General features: G+C 30.5%; 1 protein-coding gene across 2 annotated transcripts in view; it reads left to right on the top strand.

Moving 5' to 3' along the window:
• LOC129962581 (uncharacterized) overlaps positions 1–18,836 on the top strand; it is a 93,918-nt gene extending 75,082 nt beyond the window's left edge. For both annotated transcript variants that reach the window (XM_056076383.1, XM_056076382.1), the window contains exons 3-11: positions 153–237; positions 1,648–1,725; positions 3,468–3,552; positions 6,502–6,644; positions 9,694–9,769; positions 11,958–12,079; positions 14,689–15,108; positions 17,598–17,690; positions 18,660–18,836. In XM_056076383.1, the coding sequence (XP_055932358.1) occupies positions 153–237; positions 1,648–1,725; positions 3,468–3,552; positions 6,502–6,644; positions 9,694–9,769; positions 11,958–12,079; positions 14,689–15,108; positions 17,598–17,690; positions 18,660–18,692 (1,135 nt within the window). In that variant the 3' untranslated portion in view covers positions 18,693–18,836. The remainder of the gene's footprint in view (positions 1–152; positions 238–1,647; positions 1,726–3,467; positions 3,553–6,501; positions 6,645–9,693; positions 9,770–11,957; positions 12,080–14,688; positions 15,109–17,597; positions 17,691–18,659) is intronic.
• Positions 18,837–20,765: the final 1,929 nt, after the last annotated feature.

The raw sequence follows: 20,765 nt of genomic DNA, 5'->3' as shown, positions 1-20,765 counted from the left end.
AAAATTCTAATTTTCATAATGTTTAATATAAAAAAAAATGTGAATTGTTCCAGTTTTAAATACATAACATATGCACATTATAAAAGCATTAAAATAATATGTTTCAATTAAGTTTGATTTTGTAATACTTAAATGTATTTGTTCATTTTTAGGCATACTCTCGGAGATGTTGCAAAACCCCTTAAGAGTTCTGTTCAGTACCTAGAGACAATTCTTCGTGACCAAATGAACTTGTTGGTAAGTGGGAGAAGAGATCAAATATATTTCTATACTTTCTGACAGTTTCATGAAATTTTTATATGTCATTAAAATATATGTATTTTTGAACATAACATATATACAGTATGCACCAAAATATACAGCACTGAAACTCGCGCATCTCGAACACGTGATCGCGTTTGTCGATGAGGCATGCCTCCAGCTGCACATATTTGCAATAGCGAAAAGGAAGTTGTGCTGTGCAGTTGTTGTTGGAAAAGGATCTCTGGACGGATGAAAACGATTTATAGTTGTGCATTATTTCCGCTCATACGGAAGCGGTCGGGCAGGTGGACAGAATTTGAAAAAGGTGGCAGAACAATTCCATGAACCAAGTAACACAGTGATGCCATTTATTGTTAAGAAATTTCGCCGTTCTTGTAGTGTAATGTGTCAACAGAAGGGAAACGTTATAGGAGAGTGTGTTTAACTATGAAGATCCACCAAGAATTGTGTCTGCATTACGTGAGAAAACCATCTCTTTTTGCAGGAGTCTGCAGCAATCTTTGTTTGAGGATATGTTTGAGAATATGCGTGAACGGTATGAACACTGTCTATAGCGAGGCGGTGCACACTTTGAACACTTACATTACACATACCATGGTAAATCAACACGCTAATAGTGTGTATGTAGGTATGTAAATTTCTTTTGAGGAAAAATAAACTCACAGATGACCATAATGTAATTTTGTTCATCTTTTCATTTCAGTACTGTATATTTTGGCGCATTCTGTATTTTGTTGAAATAATATGCGTCGGAAATATTATTTATATATTATTTATTTGTTATTGAATATACAGAAAAAGCATGGAATTCGCATTCTTATTTAGTTATGTTTCATTGTTAATAACGTTATGAATGAAAAAAAGCATTAATTTTTCTTAGCAAACTTATCATATTTTTCGCTGAAATAAAAGCTTGAATAAAGGAAAGTACTGAAAAAACTGGTCTATTTACTGCGTTTGTAAATACTAAAACAGTTCTGAAATCTTATTTTCCTTATATGTCTGCTATTATGAACCGATTTGTCTAAAAAATTTATTTCTGGAGATTTCTCAATATCTAGAATCAGTTAAAAGACAAAAATTCAGGTTTTACAATTAGGAAAGTTGAAAATTATTCAAAAATAAATAATAAATGAGAGCTTATGCTAATGCAGTTTACATATTTTTAAAGAGAGCATTGTTCCAAATCAAATGACAATTTTATCTTGAATTTAACTTTTTTACATATCAAGTAAAAAAGTGTCCGATTGCATTTTTGACGGACAGTAAAATATTGAAAGTTTAATGGAATTGTATTTTAAGAATTTTCCATTTCTGAAGTAACTTGTTTCATTTACCTACTAATGAAAGTGATTACCTTATTTATTTTATTTTATTTTTTAGTTGATCAAAGCTTCTGAAATTCCTGGTCCCAAGGCGCTGACTCATACACGTTTACTCCCACTCATAGCACACAAAAGGGTATAAAATTATTAATTTTCCATATTTTATTATGAATAATATAATGTCTTGAATATGTTTACAGTTTTTGTTGGGCATGTGTCTTTTACAGAAATAAAATAACTGCATAGAGATATGAATAACATAATGTCTTTAATATGTTTACTGTTTTTGTTGGGCATGTGTCTTTTACAGAAATAAAATAACTGTATATAGATATGAATAACATAATGTCTTTAATATGTTTACAGTTTTTGTTGGGCATGTGTCTTTTACAGAAATAAAATAACTGTATAGAGATATGAATAACATAATGTCTTTAATATGTTTACTGTTTTTGTTGGGCATGTGTCTTTTACAGAAATAAAATAACTGTATAGAGATATGAATAACATAATGTCTTTAATATGTTTACAGTTTTTGTTGGGCATGTGTCTTTTACAGAAATAAAATAACTGTATAGAGATATGAATAACATAATTTCTTTAATATGTTTACTGTTTTTGTTGAGCATGTGTCCTTTACAGAAATAAAATAACTGTATAGAGATACTTTAAGATAAAGAGTAGTGATTTTATTAAGGTAAATGAAACAAAGTTGGGTGATTCCAACATAATGGAAATACGATTTGGTTATCTAAAGCAAAAGAAAAAATATTGTGAAATTCAGACACATACTGAAACCAAAATATTGTGTCTGTTCCCTTCTAAAATTATATAAGTATACATGATGTGCATGGATGACTTCGACATCTGTAGAAGGCCCCGGACAGAATTTTTTAACTTTAAAAAAAAACATACTACGGCTTCACTAGCAGCGGGAACCTAGCAGCTTCGCTATCACATTGAGCATAAGGACTGTGTGGTTAACAGAAACAATACATAACCAAAAGAAAAGAAAGAACGGATAAAGCAGCAATCGGAACATTCTCCATACAAAATTTCAAACAAACATCCTTTTCCCAACTTCATCAACTCGTAAAAAAAATATATTCCACTCACCTTTCATCCATTCTGCCGGTTCGATATCAAACCATTCTCAATACAAATTTTCAAACAAGCATCCTTTCCTAACTTCATCAACTTCTAAAAAATATATATATACATACATATTTAACTCACCCTTCATCCACTCTACAGGTTCGAAATACTGCCGACATAACAAATTATGAAGGGAACCAACCGTTAGAACACCAAAAGAATTACGAGAACTGCAAAGAATACCATTGCAGCTGTCTATTAAAGTGAGAATGCAGACGATTTTTTAAAGCGCATACTGACAATTAAAAATTGCAAAAGAATAAATATTTTCTGTTCATATTCACATTAAAAAAAGAATAAAATAACTTTTAATTATAAGCTTAACTTTCTTTATTTAATAAACTTTTAATTTATAATAAAGAACAAAATTGAAATCTTTAATCGATATTTTTTTAATATTTTTAATTTAACATTTTTCATAATATAGTTGTAGTTCATGTACAACTGAACCATTGCAAAAAGTAGTAAACAAAACAGCATTAGGGTTGCTAGAAGAGCATTCCGATGGGTTGCAATGTTGGCGACAGACTCGGGGCACACTATTCTTCACTTTATCCATAAATAGATATTATTTTAATCAAAATTTGATCATTTCGCTTTAAATGAAATCGACTTAACAAAGTATTTCAAAATATACTTTTATTTTGCACTGTTTGTATGCATTCTGTACCTTGGTTCTGTAGTGTCCTGTTTTACCCTAATTTTCAATCTATTAATTTTCAGGAGAAGATGACGCGCCTCTTACAATATTTATTTTTGAAAGATTCATGTGAACTTCTTAGGAACAGAAAATATGAAGAATATGCAGGTCTGTATAATATTTTAGCTTATACCGGAAATGGATTTTTATTTTCTTTTATTGTCTGACCTAACTGCATATCATTGAGAAGAATAACTGCATTAAAAATCTTATGCATATGTTACATACAAAATGCCGAGATAGCCGGGTTGGTAGGGCGTTGGATTCGCATCCCTTGGGCTGTGAGTTCGAACCCTGTCGACCGAGGACTCTCCGTGTATATGGTGGTAGTCGCACGTATAAATCTCGAAGTCGAGACAATACTACTGAGAATACTGGATCATGGGTGATCGTTTTCTGATTCAGGTCTAAATTACGGTCTGTGGATGAGTATATGAAATGTATGAATAAAATCCGCCCCGTGATAAAGGATGTGACGCATGATTAGCTAAGACATACTTGGCCCTAGAAGGCGCTACTGAAACAAGAGACTCTAAAACTCTGCTTAAAATCGCTGACTTCGTCAGCTGGCTTGTCTATGATAAGTGCCATAAGCAACAACACATATGTGCCTCTTGTGATGTGAACAGTGATTCCATGAAACAATATCTTCAAATTTTCCTAAGATTCTTTCACAATACAAGAATATTCTATTGGAATAGACGATAAAGCATTTCCATTTTGGAGTAACACAACCTTCAGGTTGAGTTTCCCCACAAATGAATAATCGCCATTTTTCCAAGTTACATTACTAATTTAAAGCAAATTTCAACCCGTTTATATCTTTACAATAGTATAAGTCGTCTTTTATAGGGAGAAGGGGGGGGCGAATATTTCATGTGCTAATTTCGGAAAAAGAGTATGCTATTATTCTCTTGAAGAAATTTCTAACCTTGCAAATTGACACATACATAATCGAAGGAAAGTTATATTTTTATTCTCTTACTATATGTTCTACTTGCCATGTTTGGCGACTTTTTGGTTTTATGAAATTGATAATGATAATGATAAAAATTTCAACTAAATGTTTTGTAATTATGTCTTAATGGCTTCTTCGGCAACATATTTTGAAACTTGAAAATTTAATGGGCATATAATTTGTACTGTTTTAGAAGTTCTTGTGCCATTGTTCTATTTATTTCTCTAATTTTCTGCTCTTCTTTTTTATACTTCCAATTATATCAGGAAGAGCAGCAGTTTTAAAAATAGATGGACTTTGAAAGCTTTTCAACATTGAAATTCTACTATTTCATTGATTCTGAACTTAAATCTAAATTGAAACCAAAACAAAACTTCAAAATTTTTTATTAAAAGTATACCTTACATTGAAAACAACTCAGGATTGAAAAATAAGACGAATTTACATATATTGGTAATATTAACCACTTATGGGGTATGGCTTGATCGGCTTTTTCCATCTGTAATATTTTAATCAACAATGGGAAAGAAAAAAAAATCATGGTGAAATATTAGTAGCACATTAAAAACGGTTTCAATTTCTCCTTAACAATTAAATAATTTGTTTAAATGTTTAATTGTTATGGACGCTTAAAATATTTTTTAAAAATTAATTAAAAATGCAAAAAAAATAATAATAAATTACGCGGCTAGAAATTGATATTATTGAAAAGATACGTTTTTAATGTTATAATGGTCTAAAAATGATTTTTATACTGTAACATTTTCAAAAGTTATCATAAAAAATCTTGAACATTTCTCTAAATTTTTCATTAATTAAAATTTTAATTAGTTTATAAAAAATCGCTCCGAAGTGCAAATATTTCCACTCTCCAAAGTGTGCCAGATATTCCAATGTGCCAATTTTGGTAGCTCTACCAAACGGTCTGGTCAGTAGAACTCTAACATACACACATACATTATATATTTTTTAAAACATGTATCTGCATATCAGGTAAAATATATATATATATTGTTATAACTGTAGTACAATTGCTAATTTTCGTTAACTTATTCATTAATTAAGCTTCCGATTAGATTAGTAAAAAAGTCTCCCCGAAGTACACATTTCCACTTTCCAAAGTATGCCAAGTACTCCATTGTGCCATATTTAGTAGCTGTGTCTACAGTACATTGGTCTGTAGAGCGTCCACATCCATACACGCTTAATACATTTTTTTAAATATGTATCTGTGGATCAAGTAAAAGAAAAAATATATATATTATTGTAACTGCAGTACGCTTGCCAATATATCCAACAGTTATAAATGAAATTCCTTAAAAATGGAAGGTGATAAATACTTTTTGCCAGCACAATTTTTTCAAGCTTTCTGAAGTTTGTAAGAAATCTCTAATGCATAGTAAGGAATAGAAAATTCGTTAACATGTGTTTTTCAGAGCAATATATCTGGCTTGCAAAAAAGAGTCTCGAATGTAATTAGATAAATGTATGTTTGAGTGAACGATCATTACTTATATCTATATAAGCAAACGGAAACATTAAAATTATGTACTGCAACTTCTTTTATTAAGGTCCTGATTGCCGACTTAAGATATTCAAATTAAACTATTTTTAACTCTTTGAGATCTTTTTGATTTGATATTTAATTATATTTTACCATAAAGATATTACTTTATACCTGTTACTACTACTTTCTAATATTAACAAAAAGTATTCTTTGATTCCCGCTTCGCAGTTTGCTTTCTGAGCTCGCTTGATGGTTGCGCCATCTATCCGAAGAGTTGCAAAACATTGGAAAATATTTAAATTTGCTGCTGCAATATTCCAGATTATTTTTATGATACTAATAGATTTTAAACGCTAGATCATATTTTATTATTACTTATTTTATTGTTTTAATGCAGTTTTTCATTTTTATCATGTTTGTTTATCTATGTAATATGGGTCTTCAATTTTACTTTCTCCTTTTATATGTTTATATTTAATACTTTTTTTTTCTTACTATTAATTTTTAAATAAAGTTTGTAAAAAGTTTTTTTATTAAATTTTATAATAGTATTTTAGAGCAAATTTGATTGAAAAATTATCTTCGATAATAGATGCTGTCGATAATGGACAATGCAGAAAAAGGGTGGGAATATGTTTGAAATTCTTGAAGAGTATTGGTGCCGGAGATTACGATATGGAAGTTTTGAAAACTTCACTCCTTCGTACTGATGATATTGCTTTAGAAAGAGCAGCGGTAAGTTCTTAGAAACTATTTACAGTAATGCATTTAGTAATCATTAAACTATTCAAATAAAATGCTTCTTAATCCATCAGAAATTGTCTCCCCAAAACTTTCTCGCATACTCTTAAATAAAGATGTTATCCCAGTGAACGCCTTGCATGGTATTGACGCACAAATATTAAAATAAAATATTAATATTAACTTTTATATATAAAAAGAAATATAAACTTTTAAATATTAACTTTAAATAATATTTTAAGAAAAATATTAACTTTTGCGAAATATTAACTTTTGGCGTGCATTTAGCATTTTTACTGACCCTATCGTGTCATCCTTGGCGAGTATTTTAGCGATTCATCCCTGGCATGTGGTCAAAAATATTCAAAATTTGGTTTTCAGGCGCGTTCTTCCCAACCGACTAAAACAAATATTTGACATAAAACTACATTTATAGTCGCAAAATCAAGTACCAAATTTGATATATTTTTGAGTTATCGCGTTTACGTATTTCTTAACCCTTTCTAGGGCTGTGGGAAGTATGCTTCCCACCAAATTTATCAATCTTTGTATGAAATTATGTAGGTTGGCATAAGTTCTGACAAATTTTTTTAATAAATCAGAAACTCAGATGCTTCAGTTCTTTATCTCAGACAAAATGATATGTCTTGATTAGTTACTTAATTATTAATGAACCAAATTAATTAATGAATCAAATTAAATTTATCTAATAAGCTAAATGATTCCCTTTTCTTATTCTAATTTCAAGCCTCAAAATATTTTAACATAATATGACTAGAAAAAAAATGGCCCTTTAAAGGGTTAATATGAACTGTTTTGCGTCGATATGCAAGAAAATGCATTCTCTATATCGTGCAATTTTTCTAGGATTTTACTCTAATAACTCGTTGTAATGACTCACATTTTTGTTTCATATTTCCGAATGAGATTTTTTTCTCTACCATTTCATCTGTAGTAGAGGATGAAGAGGGCTAACTAATTAGCTGAGAATGAATAATGGGCTTTTTAAAATGAAGTCAGCGGTTGTCAACATGTCAAAACTCAGACATATTTCTATACAAATTTATATCAAAAGAATTTTTTTCAGTTCTCCTAACACTTAATTTCAGGTTATTGTGTCGTTAATTTCAGGTTATTGTGTGTTGTAAGTACAGACCGACAGACTGTCAACACCTTGTTGGATTTCGCTCAAAATATGATAGGCGCCTACACTGAAGAGGTTAAATCTGTGTACTGTATTTTATCTGTTTAACTCTCTTCGTTTTGTAGTTTTCGTGCTAACTTTCGAAAAATCGGACAGACAGACTTCCTCATAACGGCTAATGCTAAAAAGTTGATAAAAATTTACAAATTTGGTTTTAAGCCTCTATACAGAATTACATCCATCTAGCTGAAAGCGTTTTTGAGTTATCTTTATATTGCTGTCAGATAGACAGACATTTTCGAAAAATGTGTTTTTCGAACTAAGAAAGGTCTTAAACGTGGATATTCTTCAAAATCTCGAGTTCGAATAGTTTGAAAACTACTATATTCTCTCTACATATCATATATAAGAAAGTAAACAAAGAAAAAGGAAAGAATAATTTTTTTTTCTGCAGCCAAAGTAGATGCAGCTGTTCTCTCCTTCGAAAAGAACCGTTTCTTTAACAGATGTTGTTAATGCATATTTACATTAAGCCAACTATTGCGTGCTATAGAAAGATATACCTATCTCATCGTGATCATGTTTATCAATAGCAAATTAAATTCAGAATACGTAGGACATAATGAACAATGACATCATTTTTCAATAATTATAACATTATTGAATTATTTATAAACTTCATGATATTTCGCAACATTTTTAGAATTTTCGATTATATTGTCGGCGCTGCCGAGCTTTTTTTAATTCTTATTTCTCATCAGAAAAATTAATAAGGCAAAGACTGCCCTTTTAGTAAATAAATGTAAACGAAAATAATTGGCATGACACCATATTTAAATTTTTTGACAACATTTAATTGACGTAGGACGAAACATAACACACAAGAACACTATTACAAAATTTAGTACGTTAACATCATAGAACTTTCGAACATCCAACCCTCTCCTCTCTCGGCACCGTCTCTCCCGCCGTCCTTCTTCTCCACACTCTTCCCTTCAGTTCGTTTTCTGGTTCTAATCATCCGCAGCGTCCTCACATATATTATATAATTTTTTTAAATATTAAAATATTATAAACTAAATATCATAATATTATAAGATATGTGACTATGTTCGGAATGATTTTTTTGTGAAATATTATAAACTTCAATAAAACAAATTGAACATAAAGGAAAAGTGCTTATATCACTTTCATTCTCTTTTACGATGTCTTCCAAAAGATCAAATTCAATATAAACCGCATTTTAATTACTAAAAGTTGATATTTTTTTATGGTATTTGTAAATTATTGTTAATGTTGGGCAGTTCACTTTTGTAGCTAAAGGATAGTGTTTGTGATACCATGAAGAATGAGTACAAAACCCGAGTTGTCTTATAACAATGCCTAACTAGTTATCCTGGTACTATGAATTATCCACTTGTTTCACCAGATATTGATCCATGTGATTTCTGTTTTTTGTGCCAAATAAAAGATTTATTTACAAGAAAAAGACTAAAACTCTTAGTAGCCACAAAAATTCTGTAACTTACTAATTTCCAAGCATAAGTAAAAGAATCGTTGGCTCCATATCTGCTAACTTTTTTATTAGGGTCCGGTATCGTGTTAATGTTATTGTCTACACAGAATGACAAATGATGAACCTCTGTCTTTGCATTGACCCTGGCAGATTTGTTTCAAAATTTGGAACTTCACTAAAACTTTAGATAAATTTACTCAAGCTATTTACTTAAAACTGTGTGATATAATACTGTGAGATAAAAAAAATGTATGCTATAAAATGAAATATTGATATTTATAAAATATTGATTATTCTAATGTTATGTTCCAGCATTTACATATCTTTCTTCTACCAAGGTATTTGCTTTTATTAAAGATTTAAAATGTGTTATTTTATTTCAGAGGAGGTTTCAAATGTCCCGTTTGATGTCCAACGAAAATTATTTAAAATTTTTCAAGAAACAAAGTGTCGGTTTCTGTAAGTTCTGTATATTATAATTTTGTTTTTTCCATATTTTTGTATATTATAATTATCTTTTTACCTAATTTTACCGCAAGTAGTGCGAAATCCAAACTATACGATTTCTTCCTTTTCCCCTACTGCTTAAAATAATTATTAATTCAAAATATAATACAAATGCAAAATTCATTTATAAAATAAATGAAAAAAAAAATTTCTGTTCTTTTTCCAAAAAGTATTGGAAAGAAGTTATCAATCTTGTCAATTAATGAGATTTGGAAGGTGTTAATTTCAATCAATAAGATTCGAAGTCAGTCAGCTGTTGGACGAGCTCAACAAAGATCTGACAGTCAATGAACTTATAGAAATGCATGAAAAAATAGCTACTGGAGAAGCCGGCACCTCAGACTCAGATTCATCAGAAATGTTATCAATCCTGTCAGTCAATAAGGTTTGAAAGGTGACAGCAGTGATGCCGCTGTTGAACTGGCGTAACAAAGATCTGGCGGTCAATGAGCTTATAGAAATGTATGAGAAAATCGCTATTAGCCGATACCTCAGGCCCAGTTTCACCAGAAAAATTTATCAGTTTTGTCAGTCAACAAGATTTGAAAAATGAAGCAATGATGTCGCTGTTGGACGAGCGCAACAAAGATCTGACAGTCAGTGAGTATGCAGAAATGAATGAACAAATAGTTACTAGAGATGCCGACACTTCAAACCCAGATTCGCCTGAAAAAGTTACCACTCTCGTTTGTCAATAAGATCTGAAAGATGAAGCAATGATGTCGCTGTTGGACTCGCTTAACAAAAATCTGACAATAAGCTGATAGAAATGTATGAGTAAATCTCTACTAAAGTAAACGACACCTCAGACCTGAAAGACCTGAAAAAGTTAATTGTCCTGTCAGTCAATAAGATTTGAAAGGTGACAGCAATGATGTCGATGATGAACTGGAGGAACGAAGATCTGACAGTCAATGAACTTATAGAAATGCTTGAGAAAACAGCTACTAGAGAAGCAGATACTTCATTTGATTTATTATTGAATCTAACAAATCTAGAAGCCGATACTAGATTTGCCAGAAAATAAATTTAAAAGAAATCAGACCAGAAGAATTTGTGTCACTTGGAAAAGGTTTGCGATTCTGGAGACATTAATATCTGATCTCATCTAGTTACAAGATTTTTTTTCTAGTTTCCTATGAAGAAGTTTTACGAAAGACAAAATGTCAATGAGCTGTTTAAATTTTATAAAGTCAACGACAATAAAATAATAAAACTTGCGCAACACTTTTATTTTGATGTGTACTATTGATTTTTTTTTTTTTTTTTTTTGCAATTATATAATATAATATGCTTATAAATTAGTTTTTTTTTCGTAAAAGATGCAGTCGTAAAGTTCTTTAAAACGATATATTTTGTTTCTTTCATGGTTACGAGGTGGCAATGGTTCGAAATTTAAATATTATTAAGATTTCTTTGTTGTAACCATGACCAGGGAGTGTCATAATCTAAACAGGATGGCAGAAAATAAGGAATCTATTACTTTAGATGAGACAGCATTTAGTATCAGTGCGTGTAGATTCAGAGTAAGAAAGTTTAAACCCTCACAGTTTAAAATTTAAATTTAAAAATAAAGCCCGACTTCGGGAGAGTGAAAAATTAATATTTTCATAATGCGAATAAATTGAAATTATTACATTCATATGTGAAGTTAGGTCTCGACTTATGCATTTCATGCAGCCTGCATATATCATGTGACATCGGTGGAGTATTGTTTCGATTTTCTGACGATTAACGCTATCATCTTTATACTATTTTGTATGCTGGCAAAATAACATTATCATAAATTGTTAATGAAATAAGAATTTTTGATTTTAAAACTGAACTTATTCACTTTTTTTATATCAAAGTTTTTTTGTTTTTTTTTCTGTAGCCATTTTTCTATATCACTTAAAAAAAAAAAAAAAAAAAGAAAGAGGAATACGATTCGATTTTGAAATTTCAAAGTTTTTTTTTAAGCATCTTCTTAATCTTATGACAAAAATTTTATAAACAGGATGTACATTTTTAATTAGAATACAAAATACAATTTAACTAACGTCAAAGTAACAATTGGATGAAATATCATTCATATGATAATAAATATTTAAAATTTCAGAAGTATGCTTATTTTAATATCAGCTTATTTATTGATTTCTAGATCCTAAAAATGACGGTGGCATGTTTGAAAAGTGGTTACTAGCTGATAAAGTAACGACTTTGCAACCTACACCTTTAGCTCTTGATATTCTGGCCTATTTTGCGAGAGAAACCCTTTCTGAAGTAAGTTATTTTTTAAAAAATCATTTACGACATGATAATAATTGATATCTACTGAATTATTATTTATCTTATTAAATAAATAATTAAATTTCCTCAATAATTAATATTTACCGGCTTTCACGGAGCAGATCTCAAATATGAGGACGGGAAATTAAATAAGCAGATTTTCGCTTCCCATAGAAATAAAACAATGGTAATGTGGTTGTGTTGGCTACAATCTTAGGTTATACTTTATACGGAAGAATTTGGTATACAGACAATGGATGATTATTTTGTAGCTGACCTTATAATCCTTGATAGTATCCACTACACCTAGACACTCAGAAACACTGTATGACCAAAAGCTAAATGGGGGCGCAAAATTGACCACTGAAAATATTTAGAAATTATACTGGTATGATTTGCTGTATAAATGAAAACTATTTAAAAAATAGTATTCTTGTTTAAAAATTGCGGAGAAATCAAAGTTATTTTTTTCAAATGCGTATAGTTAGTAATTTCATTTACCTAGTGCTATGCTTAATTTGTTAGCTGAACGTTTATCATCAATACATATTTCATTAATCTTTTATCTTTCAATATCTTTTTTTTTATTAAACAAACAAAATTATGAAATTTAGTAATCTAATAGCCGTCGTCCTTGCATAGGGGTAGCGCATCTTCCCCGTGATCTGGGCGTCTCGGGTTTGAATCCCGGTTCGAGCATGGTTGTTCTTCAGTGTTCTATCTGTGAGGTGTGTGAATGTGCCCCCCTGTAAAAAGGGGTTGTGCAAGCAAATGTGTGAGTTTCATCTTCATACGATCTAGAACCCCCCGGGGGGGCACCTCGAAATGAGGATGAGATGCTTCCGGCATGGTGGTTGGATCTCGCCACCCTGGAGGGTACACAAATAGGTGGGGGATCTGACTCCTCCCATCGATGACGGGACGTACTTCCTTCGGGGAGGGTTGTACCGTGGCCGGTGATGGCTCTTAGGACTTAACCTCAGTTCTCGCCAGTGTAGCTGTTGCGGCGGTCCGGTCATTCAGTTTTATGGTTTAAATCCGTGTGCCTTCGGGCGGGTCGGAGAGTTAGATGGTTGACTTCATATGAGCTAGAAGTCAGACTTCTGCCATCAGGTGCTCGGAGGTCTTTATTTTCAGAAACTACTGCATCCCCTTTCCGTGGTAACGCGGACAAGACATCATCATCATCATCAGTAATCTAATAGAAAAATTAACAAAAATGTGAACGGTTCTGCCAGCGGTGGAGAATCATCTTATTACGACCCTTCTTCATAAAGTAGCTTAGTTACTGATCTGCAGGCTAACTTTATGTTTATTGATGCCACGATGTTGGATCGTGTGCCAAAGCACTACGAGTACGCGATGGTCGATTTCAGCAGTTACTCAAGTAAACATCATGTCATATTTAGGAAGCGCTTTTCATGTTTATATTAAATATTATTTTTATTATATCTGATGCGATGTCATAATTTTGCATTTTTCTCAAAACCTGTGTGTCTTTGCTGTTTTTTTTTGTTTTTTTTTTGGTTCAATTTTTATGTATATAGAGTGAAATTTCTGGTTCTACCCAGTTTGTCCAAGAGTATCCAAATACGCTTTGGAATGTTGGGAAAATGCATCTGTCTTAGATTTGGAACTATTTATCATTATTTAAAGGAATGAATAGAAGAATCTAAAAGTATTAAAAAAGGAATTAAGAAAGAATGTAAAAGAAAATAATGGAAGCTTTAGTATCCAGCCAGTTCTCCAATTCAGGGAATGAAATGAAAATCACTCGGCTCTGAGCCTCGTTCTCAATAAAGAAAAAAAATTGCAAGTCTATTGCAACAGAAGATCTTATTGAAAGTGGATCTAATGGTTCGATAGAAATGGAGGATGATGGAATTTTAGCACTTATACTAGACTTAATAGCACAAGAATAGTGAATATTTACATTCCTGCTCCACAATCTTTCCTTAAAAGAAATATGAAGGAACTTGTAGACGAGGAGCTACAAAGAAGCATTGAGGTCCGTTTCATATCATTGGTTTTTGAAGAGAAGGTCGAAAATATGGTCCATAGATATGACAATTAATTGTTTGAATTTTCAAGGCAATTATATCGAAAAGTAATCATGCTTGTTTATATCGAAAAGTAATCATGCTTGTATAGAACTTTTAAAATCTAATTCATCTTGTTCTTCTTTTTTCATGGCTCTTCAGAGCTTGAAAAAATAAAAAAAGGCCGGCCCTCGTAAATAAAATATCTAACTCTTAAGTAATAACCCATCCCAAAAATAAACAAACCACAGTTGACCATTCTACTTAGTTGTATACTTTTTTTCTAAAGAAACCACCACCGATGGTTTCTTTCAGTAAACAAATAAACTGAGAAAGACCATCGACTTGTATGTTATTGCCCTGTATGATCTCTTTTTGGAGGGAACTGATTCCTACCTGCCACAAAGCCATCTATATTTCCTCGGTGATCCTACAGCATCCATTTAGATCTAACTCATGCTGTTATATCACAAACCAACCTAATGAAACCATTTTGAAGATCTGGCTATAATTTAAGCATTATATTTTAATTGTCATATTTACTTTTACTTTTCTTTTTTACAGATTGTTGAAGCAACACTTCAGATTGATCAGCCAAAGAAGGACTCAAAGATAAACACTTCTAATATCCTTGCAAAGAAAAATCATCAGTCGTCAGCAGATCGAACAGGGACATTCTCATTTTCCACTTCAGACATTTTTAGTCCAGGAAGGTTAAGGGACCTTATTACTGATAATTCTGATTCCTGTTCAGTTAATTTTGAATCTTTAGGAATGACGGACATTTTTCCATCATCTATGTCTCCGAAAGTATCGCTCTCAGAAAACGATGCAATCGTACCGGCAAAAGAATCATCATGCACTAAGAAACGGAAAATGGAAACAATGGATTTCGATACAAAAAATAATAGCGAGAAATCAGAGGTGGAAGAAATGAAAAGATTTCAAGAATCTGAGCCCAGACTTGTCTTACAAGAACCGAAGGTAAGTCTTCACATTGATGAGTTGTAGAGTTATCCTTGTGCCAGCGTCTTGGCATAGGGGTAGCGCGTCTTCCCCGTGATCTGGGCGTCCCGGGTTCGGGCATGGTTGTTCTTCTTCTGTGAGGTGTGACTGTGCCCCCCCCCTCCCTGTAAAAAAGGGGTTACGTAAACGAATATAACGCATACTAAACTGCAGCCGGCATTCTGGCATAGGGGTAGTTCGTCTTCCCCGTTTTGTGGGCGTCCTGGTTCGAGCGTGGTTGTGCTTCTTCTTTTGTATTCTGTCTGTGAGGTGTGTGAATGTGCCTCCCTTAAAAAGGGGGTGTTCATGCGAAAGTGACGCATGAAGTAGCTAAGTCGTATTCTTGGTCCTAGTTGGCGCTACTGGAAAAACAAGAGAAACTCTCTCGACTTAAATCACTGACAGATAACTGTAAGTGGGCTTGTTAAGTGCCATAAGTCACAACACAACAACAGAGTAATGCTTGTAATTAAGATAGGAAGTTCTGCATTCCGTTCTACACACTGGATTAAGTTCGGAACATATTGACTTGAAGACATCGATATTTTACTTTTCATTTATAAATTTTAAGACACACCGCATACTTCTTTATAATACAGCTTGACTCTGAAGAGTTGGAGGATATGACGTCAGAATTCCGTGATAGCAGACGAGTCTATTTTGGACAGTAAAAGAGGAGAGGAATCACATCTGTCTGTTTCATTATTTCATAACGCACAATAGTATATTGGTAATAAGGCGTAGAAAAAGTACTGCGGTAAAAAAATTGCAAAATCAGTTCAAACAATTGTGTATATTACATTCCTATTACTTGCCACGACCTACATTTCGTTTCATATATTTCTCTCCACTGCAAATGCACTTGTCTCTAAAGTCGAGAGCAGACTGAAATTCCACATATATTCCTGTCGAGTTGAAAATCATACTAAGTATCAAAATACGGAAAAAATACATAATTGAAATTTTATTGGTTTATATTATGAGTTCATTATTCAGGATATATTATCGAATAGGGAAAAAGGGGACGCAGTGGAAACATTAATTTTCCGCGTTTAAATAAATAAATTATTAATCTGAGAATAGAAGTTCAAATTAAAAGGTTACAGGTATTAAAAAAAAATCTATGGTAGGAATCATAAAACATAAATATAGCTCAATTATGACAGGAATAATTTTATTGGATCAAATATTTTTCATTCCCCCCTCCCGCTATTCTTCCTAATTTAAGCAAAATGTTTGAATTTCAGCATCCATTCAGCGGTCCATTGAAGAAAATATTTAGTAAAAATTTCAGGCTGATATTCTACATTATTAAAAAATTCAAATTTGTCAAAAAAAAAAAAAAAAAAAAAAAAAAAGGTCGTAGGAAAAGTGTTTTTTGTCAATTAGAATTTGCTAACCAAAAAATAAGTCTATTTTTAAAAGTATTGTTCCTCGATTTATGATGGTACTATAATAATGAGTTTGCAGAAAAAAGTGTTTAAAATGAATTTTGAAATTAACAATTTGTCTTAATTATTAAATTTGAGCACACTTCTCTATGGCCATTTTTTTTTTCAGAATGAGTTGCAATAAAGTAAGATTTTTCGTTTCCATATTTAATTTTCATCACTGTTTTTTAAAATAGATTATTCATTTTAAAATGTGTAGTAAAAGAGCAACACTTTTAAAATAGGATTATTTTTTGGCATTGAATTTTGATTGATAGGAAACTTAATTCTGAATAATGCAACAAGAATCCAAGCATAAAAATTTAACTCATGGTGCTCATGGCCTTGCCAAAGGTCCATAATTATATTTGAGAGAGGGGATAACATAGAGAGTATACGAGAAATTTCGGATAGACCTTTCTGGTTTCCGTTCCTTGACACTTCTTTTGTGACGAAGAAAAAAAAGAGGAAAATTTTGCAAACTAAAAATATTTCTATATATTCCCTCTTCGAATTACACCAGATAATTTTTGAAATATTTAATATGTATAATTTATTTTTATCTAAGAAATTTTTACAGAGTGCATTGACAATGTAGTGCATTAATAAAACGCCTTAACCCTTTCTACCCTAATGAGCATACACATCCCAGAGATCAGACCTCATTTTCTATTGGATAAATAAATCTTACTTTTATATGGTTATCGTTTTCTTCGTGGGATTTAAAATTTCAACCAGTTAGAGTCTGATAGAAAGGTTTGAGAATGTTAGATAAACGAATGTATATTCATAAAATGTTTAACAATTTTGGAGACGAAACAATAAAACAATCCATTGGGAAGATTACTAAAGAACATTTTTAAATATTTTTCTCGAATTATAATTCTTTCTTGATATGGTTATAAACTGCTGATTAATTTTAAACCATCCTTTTAAACCATTTTAGATAAACTTATTTTCTTATTATTTATTTAATTCTTAAATAATTTCAAAATAAAACAGCAAACAGATGAAGCAAAATGTTTTTGAAATTTGCAGATTCCTCCCAGAAATCCTGGCAACCCTATTACGGTGGACGATTTAAGATCTACAGTGATGAATTTAATTATTTTGCAAGATGAAGAATTTCAAGTATGTAATCTGTTATTATTATCATTGTCATTATTTTACTGACTGACATAGGCATTTTTTTTTATCAAATATAATAAACTTGGGAAAAAATCCTTTCATTTATTTATTAATTTGTTATGGTTTCGAAATATTTAAAAATTTCCAAATTTATACATTTTTTTTAGAATTTCAAGTCTATATTTTGTTATTTATATTCTCTTTTCTTTTATTTATTAATGTCAAAGTATTTTTAATTTCATGTTTGTTATTTATACACTTTTTTATAGTATTTCACATTCATTTGTTATTTCTATTCTCCATTCTTTTCAATTATTTATTAATTTATATCAATTATTAATTCAAAATTAATTTATTAATTAAATTCAAATTAATTTATTCAGAATATTTTTAAATTCCATGTTTACACACTTTTTATATATTATACCACATTTATTTTTTTATTCTCCTTTCTTTTTATTTTATTTATTTATTAATTTGTTATGATTTCAATATATTTTTAAAATTTCATATTCATACACTTTTTTTGGTATTTTAAGTTCATTCTTTATTATTTCACGTCCATGAAGACGAAATTCCGCACAAGATTCTTCTTTATGTACTTGAGTTTTGAAATTTTAAACCCTGGCATGTTTTAAACAACAATAAATAATTTTAATATTTTAAAAACTGAATTACCAATTAATAAGAAAATTTATAATTTTTAAATTCATACCAAGGATGCCACTGTTTAATGAATTTCAAAAGAATTTATTCAAAAATACCTAATTATTTATAATAAAGAATTATGAAATTGATTTAAGATTAAAAGACAAATATAGTTAAACTAAAAAAAAAAAGTGTATTTTTTAGTTTCATAATTGTATGATTTCTGTTTTTACTAAGCATATTTGTGTTTTTATTTCTATAGAGTTCAGCATCTATTTAAAACTAACTGTCAATATATACAACTAGAATAATTTTCTTTTACAGTTCAGCAAGAAGAAAAGGATATTATGCCTTTAGAATAATTTTCCAGTTGTGTGAGATGAATTTGAGGTACAAAGTACACACAATAAACAGAAGTACAAAATCTGAGGAATTTAATTATCAAAATGTGATTCTGTCAATTTTCATTTTCATGTTTGAAAATTCATATCATCATTTAAATTAGCCTATTTATTTCTGTAAATAAATTTTATCAGTATTATCTGTTATTTATTGTATATTTTATTTCATTTCACTTAATAAACGAAACAATATAACTCTATAACATTTTTAAAAGATATTTTTTAATAAAAATAACTCTGAGAAAGTAATTCACAAATAATTAATACTGAAGTTGTAAGCAATATTAAAATTTATGTGTATGTCTGGTTTATGTATAAAGGATAAATACATACATAAAGATTTATGTCGTCTATTATTACTTAAGAAAAAATACCAATAGCATGTTTTTGTACTATAAAAAAAAATAAATTATAATTAATATATTGAATATTCTTTAAAGAAAATAGTGTCTACATTTGAACACAATTATAATGCTGAGAAACAACTCTGAAATACAGATTTTGAAAATACAATACTCTTAGTAAAACTGCAGAAATTACCTTCTCCAAAATTAATGATTGCGTAATGGCATTATTGTTCTGATTCAAGGCTTCTCCACTTCATTTTTATTTTATAATTCTATACATTCTGTCTGCCATGATGTTACTATATGTGTACTGATAATCTTCCAGTAAATTATTTATTACTACTTGCAATTATATTTATTTTTATATAAGTACAAATTAATTAAACATTACACCAACATCATTTATAATTGTATACCAAGAAGTCTTGTGCATTTGATTGAAATTATTCCAAATTTGCATCCTATGCATAGTACAGTTTGCAATAATTTATCTAGAATTCGATAAAATAATTTCTATTTCCCAATAGCAAAACTTAAGTCTATTTTTTCAAAATAAAGCAGAACTTAGCATCTCTACAAATGGAAGCAATTTCATAGATTCAAATTAATACTTTAAGCAGCTTTATGAAAAAGGAACTAAGTCGCATCTTATGTAATAAAACCTTTTTTTTCTTTAAACCGACGTTTGATCCTTTTTTTTTTAACACTGAATTATTTTCCTTCTTTTATGGGGTAATCAAATTATGAATTTCTCTTTAACATCAGGTAAACACATGTCATTTTTTGAGCTTTGGAAGTTCATACTTTTTGAGTTCTCACATACAATTTCTTTTAGTCCGTAATTACTTAAGGGGATTGTATCAGAAAAAATAAGTGGGTCTTTGCTAAAGAATATTAAAACGAAGAATATCATCGTTCACAATACAAATGATGATATATCAAAAATTAAATCCAACGGATGCCAAGTCGCCAATGCTATCTTGGTTTCTGTCATAAGTTTGAGATAAAAAGGGGTGCCAGGTAGTTTAATTCAAAAGTTTTTATTTTTTATGTGCGACCTACTATTAACGACTATATTCATGTTTCCATGTGTACTTTTTATATTCTATATGAAATTTTAAGTTGCAAAAATAGATATGAACATTAAAAAATAGTTATTATCATTCAGTTTTCTTCTTTCCATAGGCTGGCTCGTTCTATTATAGGAAGAACTCTGAAATCGTCGGGGGGGGGGGGGGTAGCATCTAAGATAACTTCTATTCGTAATAACTTTCAAGCTATTTGCAATAACAGAAAATTAAAAATACTTTTACTCCATATGAGTAGTGTAATTCCTTTCAAGAATATACTGCTTAACCAACTTATTATTGATTGATACTTCAAATTTATAACCAAAATATATGTTCAACAAAATTTAAATTGGCATTTACCTTAAACCAGCTGATTTTAATCATTGTATAATAATCTATAGTGGAATTATCAACATTTTTAAAGGTCTCAGTGGTCTGATCGTAAGGCTTTGCCATTGAGACAGGAGGGTCTCAAGTTCAAAACCCAAATCCACCAAAGAATCGTTGTGCTGAGAGATCTATAAATTGCAAATACCTTCTCGATGGGTATGGTAAAGAAACTTGGAGATAGGAGTTCTAGCAAAAATGTTGCCCTCAGCATCTGATCGCTAT

Source organism: Argiope bruennichi, chromosome 3 (assembly GCF_947563725.1).
Source record: "Argiope bruennichi chromosome 3, qqArgBrue1.1, whole genome shotgun sequence".
NCBI lineage: Eukaryota > Metazoa > Arthropoda > Arachnida > Araneae > Araneidae > Argiope > Argiope bruennichi.
Note: the sequence above shows the minus strand (reverse complement) of the source record. Positions and strands in the feature narration are given on the sequence as shown.